Here is a 16,792-nt window from a genome sequence, read left to right on the forward strand (position 1 = left end):
TTAGTAGTAAAAATAGTAGAATACAGACATGTAGTTTTAAATGATTTAATGTGATGTGCAAAGCCACTTGAAGAACAATGCTGTATTAACACTGGTGGGGAATAGAGACATGACAAGTGGGACGCGACAAATGGGAGAAAATTTTGTCATTTTTGTGCCCATCTCTATTAATTCCTTTACACTCAAAACATTGACACATTTAATGGTAAGTTTAACTTAAAACTACATGCAACTATGAAGAAATGTCACATGGTAGCATAGTAGTCTACAAAAACATTATTGTGGAGAGGTGGTAGTGCGTATAAAAATTGTTAATGGATAAGTTTGTGACATGGAATGAAAACAAAGCTGTAGATTCAACACCAGCAGATAATGGATCTCAAGTTTGGGTCTGGATGGGCCTCGGAACCCTTCCGTACCTTCAAAGTGGGTTTGAGTTTGAGAAACACTGTGTTAGACCAAGAATATTCAGTAAAAGTTTAGATTACCACTTGGCTTTTGTTTATAAATGCAGTTTTTAAGGTTTGGATGGAGCACTTCATCTTTTCATTTGCATTGTTATTTGGCTTCAGTTTCATGGCGTCCAGGTTTACTTTTTAATTGTCATCATATTTTTATTTCGCACTTTATACGATTTTGGGATGAGGAATACAGTCCTCCTGAACAGGTTCAGTACATTTGTGTCCTAGATGATTGAAGAGTTAACACAGGAATTTCATTAACTACTAACTCATTGGCATACAATAACATATATTACAGTGTATTGTACTGGTTATAGAGTTATTAACTTGCTGATTTAATTTTGTAGTCCACAAGTCTTTCTGTGTTTGGTTGCAAATGTTTAATACTTTTGACAGCCAATCATTTACAGAAAATAGCCATGTTTGTCATTGTTGCACGTGAACCAGTATTTAGTCTGGGTTGTGTATTTTGTCTTGTGTGGTCTTGAGTTTAATAATTTTATGGATTCTGTATATGATGGCATAGGCTTAATTTAGCATCTATCAAGTGACAGATGAATTTAGATAAAGATTGACTGGGTATCAAAAGATAACAGAATCCGTTTTCAAGATTATTTCCATTCAAGTTCCGTTGTCCATGGCGTCATTTTTTCCACCTTGTGCTTAAAAACTTGGCTCAGTCTATCATTGTTTTTTAGAGGTAAAAATCTAAAATTAAAATCATGTAAGTATTTAGACATGTAAAGTAAATCAAATGTAATTATGTGTTTGTTGGTGGTTTTCAGTACATGTATGTTATATATTTTTCAGGAAGTCGAAGCAGCAGTTCCAACCCCAGTGTTGGGAAGAGCCAGCGGCTCGTGCCAAGAGAAAAAGACCGCAAGTCGACTGGTAGTGGCGGCAGCGAACCAGAATCAGCCAATCTAGCAAGTGGGAAGCGATGTGAACGGTCTGGCAGCAAAGTGAGTCACCGAAGCAACTCGCAATCATCTCACAGCCATGCCCACTCCGGACACAGTCACACTCATTCCCGGGTCCCCTCCCAACATAGTCGCACATCCTTTTCCTACAGCCATGCTTCCTTTTCCAAATATGGCCACACCTCTTGTGCACTCAGTGAACGGAGCCACGCTTCCTCTTACGGACCACCAGGCCTTCCTCCTCCCTACAACCTGGCCAGAATGACACCTAAGGGAGCTTTCAGCAGCGGACCCCCAGGGGCTCCACCCGTAAGGGAGCTGGGGGCCATACCACCCGAACTTACAGGCAGCCGCCAGTCCTTCCAGCATGCTATGGGCAATCCTTGTGAGTTTTTTGTGGATATAATGTGAGCCTCCAATGATACCAGAACACAAATAGCAGTACGCTGAAATTCATTGTTTAACCTCATACTGATTCGAGGTGTATTTGAAGATGAAGCCAATGCCATAAAGAATTCATGTCAGTTTTCTCCAGTATCATCACATGTAGCCCTAGTCTTTAAGGATTATGGAAATCTTTTGTAAGATAATCAAGTGTTGTGCAAAGTACAATTTCCTAAAAAACTCTGAAACTATGATAATTAAAAGGGAACGGCTTCTATTATTGCACCAAACTGTCACAAAATGAACCAAAGGCCAGAACATTTACAATGGTAATGGTTAGGGTCATTACAGCTTTTTGATCTACCAGTATTATACATTTTTAGCAATAAAGCACACCAGATGCCACATTTTAATTCTTAAATGACTCAAAAAGGATATTATAGCACATTTTCAAAAAAGTATAGACAATCAGGTCCGAAAATGTTAGTCAATTCCTAAGCTTTGCTACTGAGAGCTCTAATATTATCCAGCACCACACTCAAAAGCTTCTTCATGTTGTGTTTAGTTCTTTTCACATACCTTTATATAAAACCACTCTTCATTTTATATATTTTAATGCTATTTTTATGGAGCTTACATTTCATGTGCACTACAATTCTGTCTGTGATGGTAAAGAGTATAGGCAGGATAAATCATTTTAGGACATGTTTCCAATTATTACTTGGTTTGAAACATGGTAACATGTCATTGTTATATCTCCCTGGGCTATAAAGCACTATCTATATATTTTTGTTTGCTGAAATAAGAAAGCTCAAAAAATCTCTGGGATGCCGGACATCAGGGTAAACTTAAGAACCAGCACTTATGTGTGCAAATAATTGGCTCTTGTTAAACGTTTAAGCGAATATTATTTTCTTAAGATGTTTTTAAATATTGTCTGTAAATTCTACAGAGTCGTGCCCATTGGATAATGCTGTAGGATGTGATCTCTGGTGCTGGTAACTTGTTAAAGTGTCTCAAAGAAAGATTTAAGTTAGTGAAGGAGTTTAATGTAACAGCTAAGGGTGATTTGTCCACTTTGGATACCTACTGTATGTGGAGTATGTAATGAATTTAAATACTGTCGCTGAAGATGACAGTTAAATTGGCACTTTTGAGAGGTCTGATCTGCCCTATTATGAGTGTACATCATTGTCAGATGTGTTGTCTATTTTTTCGCTTTGGATGATTCTGGAAAAAGTGTTGTGTATATAGTTTGTTTTTATTGTATATATGAAAACTAGATAATTGTATAAAAGATGTGTACAAAGCTCCTGGCAATGCCTTTTTGTAGTTATGTATAAATAGGCCTCTGTATAGGTGTTTGTGTATGAGTTTTCTGTTGAAAGCAGTTTTCTAAAGTTCATTCTGCTGTGTTTTTGTCCAACCGATTGTCAGTGAAACTGTCTTAAATAAAAACAATCCATTCTGTGAGTGTGTAGTTCTCATTTATGGAGGGCGCCAGCCCTGAAGTGAAGTAGGCTAGTAAAAGCATATACAGTGCAAAAGGTTGGTTTGAATGTTTATTTGCATTTCAGATCACACACAAACGTAATAGTTTGCGGCAAAAGACACTACATGAGCTGCAAACTGCTCAATTGTGGAAGATATTATTTTGGACAGAAAACACTACTGCACATACATGCCACTTGCACAGAGTTTTTTCTGGTATAATATGATGTGCACAAAATAAAAAACATTACTTTAAAGGCTTTATCATGTCTTGAGATCAGGTTTAAGTGATGTAAAATAGACACATAGTAACTGTTACTGAAATAAATTGTATAAATCCAAAACACTCAAAAGACTAGAGAAAACAGGTTCAGAGAAAAATTATGCAACTGACTTAATACACATACAGTATTCCCCTAAATGGACTTGAGTGTAAAATAGCTCCCACACAGATAAGCTCAACTTCCCGGAAAAAAGAAATACAATTGTGCGTGTTTCTAGTGGGAAGAAGCTGTAAAGTGTGTGGGTGTGGCATTTCATTCACAGAAGGTTAATTCTCTTCAGCTTTAGTGCTGGGTCCATTTGATGCTCTTCAGATCAATGCCCTCCTGGACCATCTCCCATAAGGGACTAATAGGCAAAGAAAACAGGGGAAAAACTCATAAGATTATAAAGTCCTACATTTTTTCACAAAGAATCTAGTTTATTATATAGGCTAAAGCAGGCCGTCGATTCAAAACAAATATGGAAAGGAAAAGACACACCTCATCTCCCTTAGCCACTTGACCTGCTGGATGCATTTATCTGCTGTGTAGTCTACTTCCTCCTCTGTGGTAAACCTTCCAATTCCAAACCTAAGAAAACATCAGTCATGCATATAACCTAAAACGTGCCAAAAGATGCATTTGGTGCATGAACATTGTGTTCAATTTAAAAAAAGCTGTATTTAAACGGAAATCCTAATCACAGGGAAAAGAAGCCACAAGCAACTAACCTAATAGAAGAATGTGCCAAGTCCTCGTCTGTTCCTATTGCCCTGAGAACATATGAGGGCTCTAAGGAGGCAGAAGTGCATGCACTGAAAAAGAACAAAATCAAGTCAGCAGATAAAATAAATACGTTTTTGTTGTATTTTGTTTTTTAACAACTGACCTTCCAGATGAAAGCGCAACATCTTTCAAGGCCATCAACAGACTCTCCCCCTCGACATAGGCGAATGACAAATTAATGCATCCTAAATGAACAAAAATTGAGAAAAATAAAAATAGATAGCAGATAACCTAATAACATGTGACATAAAGCCGGAACTCACCTGGGTATCTCAGATCTGGGTCTCCATTCATTATTACATCAGCAATCTCAGACATGATTTTATCCACAAAGCGTTTTGCAAGCATGGTCACATGCTTGTGGTCATACTTAAAACAAGGGGAAGGGCAAAAACAGGAAATGAAACTAAGGTGCCCTAAATGTACTGTACGCTATAATACCAGTCGTCATGCATTTTCATAGATCTACCTCCATCTCTTGCTGGGCGATCTCACAGGCAGCTCCAAGACCCACGGCTAGGGGTGTGGGCACAGTCCCTGAACGCAGACCCCTTTCCTGACCCCCTCCATTCTGCAAAGGCTCCATTCGAACTCTTGGCCTTCTCCTCACATACAAAGCCCCAATCCCTAATGCAATACAATATGTATAATTAAAACATATTTTTCACAAAACGACAAATATACGGAGTATGAAAAAATTTACAACACAATACCTTTGGGCCCATAAATCTTATGGCCACTGATGGACATCAGATCCACTTTCCAGTCACTGACATTAATAGGAATCTTTCCAACAGCCTGGGCAGCATCGGTGTGGAAAAACACGTTCTTGGATCTACACAGGTGACCTGAAAACCACCACAACAATAGCATGAATGCAGCGAGGCTTGACAACTATGAGCATTGTGAATTAAGCTGATAACCAAGGTTAGTACCTATTTCTTTGATGGGCTGTTTGATACCGATCTCATTGTTTATAGTCATGACTGACACCAAGCTTGTATCAGGACGAATCAATTCCTCTAGTTGCTAAGAAAGGGAAACAAAAACTTACTAAGCACCAAAATGAAGAGACAGAGGTACTTTCTATTGTTTGTTTTAAAAAAATATATGTTTGCGTTAGTCACAAGTATCACAGGATTTGCACAATTTAGCCATTAGACAACTTACCTGTAGGTCAATGAGCCCATTGTGATTCACTGGTAAATACGTTACATCAAAACCTTCTGCCTCTAAAACACGACAGGAATCCAGAACACATTTGTGTTCAGTCTGTGTGGTAATGACGTGCTTTTTCTTGGCTTTGTAAAATCTGGCTACACCCTTGACAAGAAAAATATAAAAGATATATTTAGATCAGCTCAAAGACTGGAAAATAGTGCTTTTGACATAATGAAAACATTGTGGGATATGCCAAATCATGTCTCCAAAATCCTAGTTTCCCAAAATCCTAATCTTAAGGAGGTACTTACTTTGATTGACATATTGTTGGATTCCGTTGCACCACTGGTAAACACAATCTCTCTAGGGTCAGCACCAATAAGAGCTGCTACTTGCTGAAGAGGAAAAGTAGATATTGGCGATACTGTAAACTGCATTTTCGACCTTACCAAAATATTGGCGTTACTTTAAATTGAGTTTTGACCTTACCAAAATATTGGCGTTATTGTTAACTGCATTTTTTTTTACCTTACCAACATATCATGCTTAAAAGTCCCAGTGAAATAAAAAAAAAAAATCTTATTTTTCATGAAAGCGCTAATAGGAAAAAGCTTATCAGTGTGGGTCATTTTCTTTTCTAATTCATGTACCACAATTTTCTTCAGTAAGAATCTGAAAATGCACTTCCGCCCTGAAATGACGAATGACGTAAATTATACGGCTTGGGCGGAGAATCCGTTAACTCCTCCCCTTAACGTTCAGTATACTGCTAGTTTCATTCCAAAATGCAATCCAACAATTTACTCCTTTGAAGCTCCTGTTCATTCGGAAGTGCGTCAGAATACGGAAGTAAAAACGATCGCAACTCCCGGTTCACGGAGACTTAGGTCAAATAAGGGTGTCTTAGCATTATTTGGAGTCATGCGGGACACTCAAAGCAAGGGACCTAATATTAGCTTTTATTTTATTAAAAATAAATAAATTACTTTTCTTGCTTTTTCCATCGCACTCTCACTTTCCCATCCATAAGCATGAGTCTTGGAATGTGGGTTGCCATAGAAATTCACTTGATAGGGCAGCATGGCATCCAAAACCCTCGGGTCCTGTTGAGTCAATTGTAAACAACATTGCTTAATCAAAACAATGACAAGTAAACATCTCAGATATGTTTTCATGGACATAATCGATTCAACAATTTATTAACTAAAGTAAAAAGCAAATGAGTACCATCGGTGTAGTGGCTTGGAAGTCCATATACAAAGGTCTGAGCTCATCCTTTTCTAGTTCCCTAGGTTTGATAACCTCTGCGGAAGAATCGAGATGTAAGAATCGAATATTTATTAGCACAACAGGGTGTAAGTCGTAAAGGTAAATGTCACTTAGATTCAATACAGTCAATACAGAAAAGTAAAGCGTGTGTTTGCATGCTGGTTTGCTAACAATCATGCTAGCAAATTTGTCCATGACGTACACGTACTGAATTTATCACTTCGAAGACATTTAGATTTTTTTGGAGAATGAGGTCGAATTGTACTCTACCTGTCTGTCTTTGCACAGCGTTGACAGAATAGCTCAGTCGAGGGCTACAGATGCCACACATGGAGCCCAAAAGTTTCTTCGCTAATGTCGTGTTCATCATCTTTGTGCGGTTACGGTGTTCTTACACCAACCAAAATAGTCGCTTTTCTTCCAGTCGCTTCCTAAAAAAGCTTCGCTCTGAAGTCAATAGATCTTTGAATAAGATTTAGTTTTCGAGCACTCTCATGCCTACTAACATCAACGGACAATGTCGTCAGCTTTCATAACATATCGTTACGGGGGTGAGTTTAGCTTCAGGCGGCGCTGCGCAGACAGATCTGAGTATGCCATCAAAGTGTCGCGAGAGCAATTAGAAAGCTCAGCTTTCATACCGTTCTCACGATACTTTGATGTTATACGCTGATCAGTCTGCGCAGAAGCAAATAAAGTCAAACTGCTTACACAAGACACGAAAGAAGGCTGGAAGGGACTCCGCCGTTTCATTGGTTATCTGCTTCCTCGTAGGCGGAACTTTTCATGACGTTTGCTAAATAGATTGGTTGAAAAAAATAACTAGGGCTGTTACGTCCCCGGAAGTTGTAATAGTGAGTTGTTCTAGAATTGTTCTATAACAAGTTACATTACTATTGGCAGTAAAAAAATCCCTTGTCTGTATACTCTAAACCTGAGCTTCATTAACTTTCCAATACCTCCATTTAACACACCACAATCATTTTTGTCTTAGTAGTAAAAATAGTAGAATACAGACATGTAGTTTTAAATGATTTAATGTGATGTGCAAAGCCACTTGAAGAACAATGCTGTATTAACACTGTATCTAGATTTTGTACAACAATTTAGTAAATATATGCTATAGTATAATTTAGTTAATATGCTATAGTATAATTTCAACACTAAAATATATTATATAAATATATTGATTTATATAGAATATATTTGTTTATTGTAGTACATACTAGTGAGTGATGTCACAATGTACCGGTGTTTTGAAAACACGTGATTTTAAACATTTACCCGATTATCAATAGCGTGTTGAATTGTACACATGCTATAACACCAGTTAAAATTTTGCCGTTAGTGCCAAAATGGTTAAATTACAGACTCTCCCTCTGCCTACATGTCTATTTTAAACAAATAGAAGAAAAAACACAAAACCAAAGATGAATTTGACTGATAGTATCATTTATCATTATGACGTCAAACAAAACAAAAGTTTGCGTTCTAAAATATAACACACCATTTCCTACCCTCATTGAGTATGATCTGGGGTGAGATTTACCATAAAATGACCAAATCCAGCGAAAGTTGCGCCTTCAAAGCTTGATACATGACAGTGCGCTTTGTGATGTAATCAAAACATTCGAAGATGAAATCATTGGTCTGTAAAGAACTAGATTGGTCATATCGTCCTAATGTTTAAGTAAACGCGCTTTACGAGAAACAAAATCTAAAGATTCTACTTGTACGTTCTTTTAACACAAACATTGTATAATACATTAATTACGCAAACATTGTTTAATACATTGGTTACGCAAACATTGTATAATAAATTAAATTGTTGTTTGTGTGCAGTGATGAATATGATATCTTATATAGCCTATACAAGCAACATGACACAGGACATACACATTGACATAAGGGCAATTTAAGTATTTTTGGCTTTATTTGAAATTAACTTTCAACAAGGACTTTACAAAATCAAAACTTGATTAGAAAAACAAGATGCTGCTAAACCCTTAAGGTCTCTGAAAGAACAAAATATATTTGTCAGCCATTTAGTTCCCACAGCTCACAGAGCCAAAAACCTGAATATGTTGATGTTGGATCATTTGGAGGGTTTCAATTCATTCAATACTTTTCTTGCCTGGCTAATTGTATACTTCCTCAAAGTGGGAAACATGCCAATCAGATCTATCACAAAGACAACATATGTGAAAATCAAAAAGTAACAATAAAAGATCAAGAGACAAATTTCAATAAGTAAGCTGTACATAGGAAACTTTTTAAACCACAGAACTTCTTTTAAATGTCCAAGACCAGTAAGGACACAATGCAAATGAATCTTTAAACCTTACTTATTTTGTAACCAACTTAAAAGGAAACAAAACTGTGCCACAGCCTGCAGAACTGTTATTGTTGTCCAAAAGTTAAAAAGAGAACGGCTGAAAAAAGTCATCGGAGGGTGAACGATCACCGGCGACTAGGCATGAGAAGCTGTGTGGCTTGCACTGACTCTGGGAAAAGATTGTGGTATGTAGGGAGAGGGACATAAGCGGCTGTGATCATTTTACCTGTAAAGATAAAGACAATATAAAAACTCAAGAAATTACATTTTAATACACAAGAATAGTGGGTGACAAAAGACGAATGATTTGGACAGGTAACGAGTAAAACTCATATCGAATGTTAAACTGAAATTAGATCAGAATTGAGGCTTACCGCCAAACCACCGTCCATGCAAAGCACTAACTGCAGCCATGGCAGCAGGAATGCTGGGACACTTCACATAGACGTTACCCTGATATGAGGCACAAAATTTGTGTTATTAGTTATTATTTAAAATGAATAAATTTCATGTTAAATATGGCAACATATTTCTATGTGAAACGTACCTCAGTAGATTTCTTGTCCACGTATATATGTATGACTCCACCATGTTTGTTACACTCTTCAATTACATCATCCTGAATTTCAATTTCCCAACCATGTTCATTTTCTCTGTAAAAAAAAAGGGAAAAGAAAATCAATTAATATATTTCCTATTTTGAAGGTTTTCTTTTAAAAAGGAATGCATTTTCAGATACTTACGAATTTGGATTGAACATGTTGGAGAGCTGGAAGCAGTGTGTAGCAATTGGTTGAGATGGCAGATTCAAAGCTTGGTTTGTGGGCACATTAATGTTAAAACTCAATCCAGGGTTCATAGCAGCTAAACAAAACAAAAAATATATTCTTAATAACAAACAACCCAAATCAATAAACCAAATGCAGATCATATAAAGAAGTTTACTAAATTCAAAGCCAAAAAAACTGACCAGTAGCTGCAGCCATGGCTACCATGGAGCCACTCATCTGAAGAGCCTGCTGTGCAGCAGGTGGAATTTGAAGACCAGTACCTTATAACATAACACAAATTAAAATTAAGGGTAGATTTCATTTTATTTTTATGCATATAATAAGCAAGAAATCTTTAGCGGTTACTGTAATAGAAATAATGACTTACCCTCAGCCAGTCTGGCCATGAGTTGAAGTCTTCCGGTAGTTCCCAGATCAATTCCGGTCCTCTCCAGCTCATCATTGTCCAAGAAGGAGCTGGCAGTTGAAGCATCGGTGCGCTCTGTCACATGTCCTACTTTCATTGGCCTGCCAGCCAGCTCAAAGCCATTAAGCTGTTCCAGAGCTTTCTTAGCACATTCAGCATCAGCAAACTAGTGGAACAGATAAGACAATAAACTCAAGCTAATGCAGAAATAAATATATCAGGCATCCATATTCCAGAAGCTTTGTACCTTATGTCTGCAGCAAAGTTAACAAACAGAAGCAGAAACTTACAGTGATAAAGCCATATCCTTTGGATCTTCCAGTTTCACTGTCCATCATGAGTTGAATACTATCAATCTGTTTTTTAAAAAAAAGATCACAATCAGTAAATTTATTAAAGCCAAGATAAAATTTCGTAGAACATCATCAAATAATCTCACTACCTACCCTTCCGAATGGTTCAAAGATGCCTCTAAGCATGTCCTCTGTAATGTTAAAATGCAATGAGCCGACATACAGCCTCATAGGTCCAGAATTTCCTTTCTGCAAGTTGTTGGCCAATGCAGCTGCTCTGTTCTTTTCAGCCTGTTCGTCATAATAGACATACAATCCATTAGGAGTTGTTCACATAAAAAAAAAGGCTTTCACATTTTATGAGTGATCTTATGTATTACCTGTGAAGCCTGGACAATGATTGGCACTCCAAGAAGTCTTTGCCCAGACAGGCCAATTGCCAAAGGTACTGAGGTGGAATCCACAAACTCAATGTAAGCAATACCCTTGGATCTTCTGGAGTTTCTATCAGAGATGATTCGTACATCTCTCACCTTTAAAAAAAAAATAAAGAAATAAATTGGGATGTGTTCATGTCTCATTCAGTGTTGAATTACAAAACAAGAGAGGCACATATAATTAAAATCTCAGAAAAACAACGAAATGTGCAGACACAGACTTTTCCCACAGCAGAAAAGAATTCCTCCAGGTCTCGTGGTCGGATTCTGGCTGCCAGCTGCATGCAGAACACTGTTCGCGCATCTCTCTCCTCGGGTGTGAGATTATCAATGGGCAGTCTGTTGGCAAAACACAACAAACCATAAAAAACTTAAATCAGCGAAGAATACAATGAGGTGGTCAAGATTGAAACAAATTTACCTCACAGGGCTTTTGTCTTTTTTGAAAGGACTGCGGCTCCTGGACCTTTTACGGCTGCGAGAAAGAGACTTTGTGAGTGCTTCAGCAAAGACTTTCCACTTCTGACTCAGACAAAATAAGCAACCACTCACACACAATAAAAATTGTATAATAGAAACCTTAGTTTGATGGCAGGTGGTGGGCCAGTCTTCCCCCTTGGACCACCATTAAATTTTTGTCCAGAACTGTAATTAAAAAACAAGGATTTTAATCTCAGCAGCTACAACTATCCCTTTCAGAGAGGCAGGTCAAAGAGGAGGTACAAACATGCTAGGTATGTGGAAAATACAGCATTATTGAACCTTAAATCGTGCATACACAAAAACATATGTTAATATTAGTTTTAGCCGTGTCATACAACCCCTTTAAATATATAGTCTAACCTAATGTTGTATACATTACAACAAATCTTCGGCGATTACAACTAAGATAACAGCAAATTTCTCTAAATATTTAAATGCTTTGAGACATTTTCACACTCATCAACAACTTAGAAAACCTTTCAGTTCAAAAAGGGATGGTTACTAGAGAAAGACACATGTTAGGAATACTATCTGTGTGGACAACTTAACGCAACCTGACGCAAGGACTAAAATCCCAACCAGAAGACAGCTAACGTACAATGGAGCTCTGTAACGACCACCACGCTCCTTGCTCCTGGAACGGCGCCTCTCCTTGCTGCGGCTGCGTTTGCGTTCCTTACTGCGGCTCCGTCTGCGATCATGGCTCTTCTTGCGGTCGCGACTCTTGCTTCTTTTCCTCTCCCGACTCTTGCTTCTGCTGCGACTCTTGCTCTTCTTTTTCCTTACAATTCAATAAATAGTAAGTTACTAAGTTTTGCTAAACAACCATAAAAACTATTTAAGTATAGATAAGAATATCATACAATCAGAAATACAGAACTTAAAACAGTTATCAATAGGGCAAACTATTCCGTCACAATTCATTCTAAACACCAAAGAACTTACTTCTTACTCCGCTCCTCGTGGCCATTGGTACTTAAGGACTTGTTGTCATCCTAAGCAGGGTCGATAGAAGACAGCATGAGGAGGACGGCGAAAAATTTCAAGTCGTAAGGATAAAGAGGGGATGGGAACAAAAGAGAATATAATATGATCATTAAATATGAGTTCATTACAGGGTTTGTGTGGGAAGACGACAAATACAAGAGAGGGGACCTTTAGAAAGAAACCAACCAGATGGCTGCCAATGTCGTTCTTCCTTACTAGTGTTTGTATTACATGTGTAATACGGCCAAAAGGTCAAGAGCTAGTGCAATGCGGGATATGTAAAAATAACATTTTAAGAGATTTCATTCATTCATTAAGCAGCCCAATAGGTTCAGTACCAAGGCTATCTGAGCCTATGACCCAAAGTGCCAACGCTAGCAGCCAGCCACTAAACGAGCTCCAGTGGTGGATGCCATTCCAGTGATCTTCACCCCATTTGCCTTCGTGGATTGAAAGAGCTCGATGCCACCTCAGTCACACATCTCGCCCTGAAGCAAACAGGGATTCACACGGCTTAGTAATAGCGACTCCCACAAACCATCTAATGTTGAGTTGTTCTTTAAATGCACCTAGTAAGCAGCATCTATTTAAAAGTGGCTACATTGTTTACAACATCATATATTTTACGGTGCTTAGCGCTAATTCAGTATATGCTGAACCCCATTTCCTCATTTCCTAGAATTAGTCATTAATAAATATATTTATATTAGCAGCATGCACATACTTATAGTTCCTCAAAAAATGTCACATACATTTGTCAATGCTATCATTTTAAAAGTTTAGAATTTTACACGTTTTTCCAAAGCGGTGTATAGGGGTATAAGCAAACTCTGTGGATTTGCTTGGGAATGTGAACTTCAAGATGTCTGCACTGTGGATTGATATTTTAGGTATTTCAGTCTGTGCCTGCAATACATTTCTGCAGTAAAAGACATGCAACCTTGCCTTACCTAATTTGTACGTTTGTAATTATACATAGGGAACTAAAATACCATGCATAGAACAAATAGATCTTAGTCTCTACAGAGTTCATACCAGCTATTTTATGCATCCTTTTGCATTTAATCTGGCGGTACCTAAATCATTCTGCCTACGTATTTCAACCAAGGGTACCACAGTACATCAATATATTGGGCAATTACTACCTTCATTTTTTTGACAGTTCACACTGGAATTCATGGGAGTAGAGGTGAGATATAGGCAAGTCTACAAAAAGAGATAGATGGGCAATTTATTCATTGAAACCACTATGACAGAAACATTCAAGTTATTGAACTCACAGTAAAGACTTAGAGAAAACACGTCTGGTTAGCAGTTTCAATTGAAAGCTATTCACATTCCTGTGCGAGTTCACTTACTTGCACAAACACCCACCTTTTTATAAGGAGCCTCTAACATTGCTTCGATGTCCAAGTCATCGGCCATGTTGTTGATCTGCAGGCGAGGAACAGTATATCAATACAGTTTTTGTAAACAACAAACTTTAGCATAAAGTTCGTAGCCTGAATTATTATATCGACGTTTATCTAACCCGGATGCTATGAATAAAGTCTAAACTCGGCTCGTGTATTTCGGTATGTATTTGCGACATGCGTGGCTGAACGGGGTCACGAATTCGCACGTTGAACTTAAGCTTCCTGGCTAATATTAACTCTCTGTTACTTCGATCACGTTAGCAAACACTCTCGTTATTTACCTCAATTTTAAAAGTTTTAGACCACTGAAATACATAACGTTATCTTGTGTATCAATTTAAATTGTACTTCTCCAGATATGTATTATTTTCACATCAAGTTTTGACGCTTGCTTTGTTAGCATAGTGGCTAAATAGCTACAGTTACGTTAGCGTCTTGACAAACAAATTGCAGTTAGCTTAATGTACACAGAAAACAAAAACGTTCAAACTTAGTAACACTAATAATAAAAACATCCAAATATAACACGTAATTGATTACCAACGGTTGCGTTTTTATTATATATACGACCAGAAGTATAGTTAATGGCCTGTTCCGTCTTACCTCAGACACTGCGGCCTAGAGAAATACAAAGTCCTGATTCCTCAAACGGCAGATAAAACCCAGATGTACGATCCGCTTCTTAATCAATTATATTCTTGAGCGATTAATATGACTTCCAAAACTAAACTATTTATGTTCGGCCTCAAATGTAATCGTTTGAGCTTTCACCAAAAATCAGGTCTACGCCACGGTTGTGAACGACTGAATGGCGGGCGGCAAATAGCAACTGCGCGTGCACGTCACCTTCATGTTGCATAAGAAAAGATGGGTTTGAGCGTCCACCAGAGGGAACTGTTGTTCTTGTAAAAAATGACAACGGAAATGTAAATTGAAGGAAGCCTTAGTGTCAAATTGACGAGGAGTTAGAAATACGTTTCTCAACAGAATATTGAAATCGGTGTCAACATGAACGCAAATATATTTTGTAACTCCAAGACCTCATAACACTGACTGAATCAGACAGCTGTAAAATGACAAATGCAAACAAGCAACACAACAGCATTTACTTCTCATCTTTTTGATAAGTAATAATGACTCCACTTTTGGGGTTAAATCTCATTTTTCCATTGACTCTTGCCACAGCGTGCTTGATGTTCTGCTGGCTGCCAACTTTCCGTAATGAAATGTCTCTCATTGTGCTCACACTGCACAGCCAAATGTAAATCTCTCTAGAGACTTTACACTGTATGAACATGACACACATCTGGAGGATGCCAGATTCCTGACACTTACAAAAACCAGCCAGTGCAACTGATTCAAGACTATCAATCTTGTTCACTGCCACCAACTTGGTATTATTCACTTTTTCCACTCTCTCTTTCTCTATCTAACTGAGTCATCTTAAATCTCATGTCAGATGCTTAATACGCAGTTATTTTTGGTAAAACATATCTTGCACTTGTGAAAAGAAGAAGTGCATGTGTTTTAACCTCAAACGTGCATAATTCAGAAAACAGCACATGTGAACTCGAGACAGCATCAAATGCTGGTTGATTTAAACATCGCTTGAACATTGAAATATGTGTTTGAATGTATGAGTAAACGTGTCAATTTCACGCATTGCAAAAAATGACGTTTGTTTGTTTGCGTGTGTAAGCTGTACTAGCTGGGGGAAAGATTGAGTGTGGAGTGGAGCATTCTTTCCATTACCAAGACCAAATCAATGCACAGAGCTCCCAGCCAACAACCCCCCCCCCCCCCCCCCCCATGGTGACAAGGAATGGGCCAGTGGAAAGAGCTGACCCAGGCGCAGCACACTGGCCGGCCTAATTGCATCACTGACCTACCGCTTCTTTTCCTGGTGATAAATGCTGGTTGTGCCAGGGTATGGGGCAGAAAAAAACACACACTCCACCACACAGACAATGAGCCAGCATATGTCTATTCCATTTACAGTATGTCAAATTAAACAACAGTTCTGATTCTGTAATTTGATTGGTTGAGGGGGTGAAGTCTAGTTTAACAGGCAGTGTGTGACAGACTATTGTTATGGCTGGCATTGGATTAGACATCACAGGGCCAGATGGGAGACAGGTGTGGGGTTGATGGTGGGCCATGCATGGATATGAGCGTCTCAAAGTTTGGTGGATAAAAGAGAAAATAGCAGAATTACAATACAGGCTATTGGAATTTTTGACTGGCTAAACAGATTTTAAACAATCAAAGAATGTTTTCATCGACCCAATGCCACCCAGATCAAACTCTTTTCCAAACTTTTTTCTCTTTTTCTGATATCATTAGTGCTGGGGTCAAGAAGCAACTATAAATACAGAATAAATACAGAGTAGTGGAGCAATATAGTCTAATTTGCAACAGATTAGTCGACATTCTGTGTTGGAAAAAAGAGTCTGAAGAGTTTTACAGATGTGAAATACTAATACACACAATACATTTGGGTCTTTTTTGCATTTTAGATTTTAAGATATTACAAAGAGGCATTATACACAAACACAAAACACATTGAAACAGAAGACAAAGGACAAGTAATTATTTTCAGTCTTCATTGGTTGTAAATTGTTTATTCTTTTGTGCTTTGGCCAAGAATTTACAGCTGTCATCAAACTTTGTTCCTGCACCACAGTGTTCTGACAAGTATTTCCTCTTGCACGCAGTTGTAAAATTTGTTTGGGTCATCAGGGTGAAGTCCTTCTTGCTTTCCATTACAGAAGGCAGTGATGGTTCTGGTGCTTGTCTGACTGGGTTTGGAGGTGGTGGTTAGAGACAGTGGAGAAAATTCTATATATTTGCATTCGTTTGATGCCGTTTTAGATTAGTTATTCAGATAATCAGAAGATAATTTAATGAAAA

General features: G+C 37.9%; 3 protein-coding genes across 5 annotated transcripts; 1 reads left to right on the forward strand and 2 right to left on the reverse strand.

The window, feature by feature from the left end:
- The first annotated feature begins 236 nt into the window (after positions 1 to 236).
- Positions 237 to 1,939, forward strand: LOC130410070 (segment polarity protein dishevelled homolog DVL-3-like). Its single transcript, XM_056734471.1, has one exon. It carries the CDS (start codon positions 1,250 to 1,252, stop codon positions 1,790 to 1,792), a length of 543 nt encoding a protein of 180 aa, XP_056590449.1. The 5' UTR covers positions 237 to 1,249; the 3' UTR covers positions 1,793 to 1,939.
- A 1,375-nt stretch (positions 1,940 to 3,314) lies between these two features.
- nfs1 (NFS1 cysteine desulfurase) lies at positions 3,315 to 7,297 on the reverse strand. The gene is made up of 13 exons (XM_056734822.1): positions 7,006 to 7,297; positions 6,694 to 6,770; positions 6,453 to 6,569; positions 5,778 to 5,861; positions 5,476 to 5,628; positions 5,241 to 5,334; positions 5,019 to 5,153; positions 4,775 to 4,932; positions 4,569 to 4,674; positions 4,409 to 4,490; positions 4,251 to 4,334; positions 4,021 to 4,110; positions 3,315 to 3,886 (listed from the first exon to the last, which is right to left on the reverse strand). The coding sequence occupies exons 1-13, from the start codon at positions 7,103 to 7,105 to the stop codon at positions 3,823 to 3,825; spliced, it is 1,344 nt and encodes a 447-aa protein (XP_056590800.1). The 5' UTR covers positions 7,106 to 7,297; the 3' UTR covers positions 3,315 to 3,822.
- Positions 7,298 to 8,645: 1,348 nt separating this feature from the next.
- rbm39a (RNA binding motif protein 39a) lies at positions 8,646 to 14,718 on the reverse strand. Of its 3 annotated transcripts, XM_056735121.1 has the most exons (17): positions 14,486 to 14,718; positions 13,842 to 13,901; positions 13,613 to 13,673; positions 12,426 to 12,475; positions 12,079 to 12,261; positions 11,577 to 11,642; positions 11,419 to 11,472; positions 11,219 to 11,336; positions 10,941 to 11,093; positions 10,714 to 10,851; positions 10,558 to 10,623; positions 10,229 to 10,433; positions 10,041 to 10,121; positions 9,814 to 9,934; positions 9,618 to 9,723; positions 9,445 to 9,523; positions 8,646 to 9,296 (listed from the first exon to the last, which is right to left on the reverse strand). In XM_056735121.1, the coding sequence occupies exons 3-17, from the start codon at positions 13,616 to 13,618 to the stop codon at positions 9,196 to 9,198; spliced, it is 1,527 nt and encodes a 508-aa protein (XP_056591099.1). In that variant the 5' UTR covers positions 13,619 to 13,673; positions 13,842 to 13,901; positions 14,486 to 14,718; the 3' UTR covers positions 8,646 to 9,195. The 3 variants fall into 3 exon arrangements, with proteins under 3 accessions (XP_056591099.1, XP_056591097.1, XP_056591100.1); XM_056735119.1 differs by lacking the exon at positions 13,613 to 13,673; XM_056735122.1 differs by lacking the exons at positions 13,842 to 13,901; positions 14,486 to 14,718 and having other exon boundaries at positions 13,613 to 13,833.
- Between the last annotated feature and the right edge of the window lie 2,074 nt (positions 14,719 to 16,792).

This window comes from Triplophysa dalaica, chromosome 21 (assembly GCF_015846415.1).
Source record: "Triplophysa dalaica isolate WHDGS20190420 chromosome 21, ASM1584641v1, whole genome shotgun sequence".
NCBI classification, from domain to species: Eukaryota; Metazoa; Chordata; class Actinopteri; order Cypriniformes; family Nemacheilidae; genus Triplophysa; species Triplophysa dalaica.

Coding starts and splice junctions, on each gene's coding strand:
- LOC130410070 (XM_056734471.1), top strand. CDS start 1,250: ATGTATGTTATATATTTTTCAGGAAGTCGAAGCAGCAGTTCCAACCCC.
- nfs1 (XM_056734822.1), bottom strand. CDS start 7,105: ATGATGAACACGACATTAGCGAAGAAACTTTTGGGCTCCATGTGTGGC. Junction 6,771..7,005: donor CGCTGTGCAAAGACAGACAG/GTAGAGTACAAT, acceptor ATTCTTCCGCAG/AGGTTATCAAACCTAGGGAA. Junction 4,675..4,774: donor TCGCCCAGCAAGAGATGGAG/GTAGATCTATGA, acceptor CCTTGTTTTAAG/TATGACCACAAGCATGTGAC.
- rbm39a (XM_056735119.1), bottom strand. CDS start 13,892: ATGGCCGATGACTTGGACATCGAAGCAATGTTAGAGGCTCCTTATAAA. Junction 10,852..10,940: donor TCATTGTCCAGGCTTCACAG/GTAATACATAAG, acceptor TATGACGAACAG/GCTGAAAAGAACAGAGCAGC. Junction 10,624..10,713: donor TCTTTGAACCATTCGGAAGG/GTAGGTAGTGAG, acceptor TTTAAAAAACAG/ATTGATAGTATTCAACTCAT.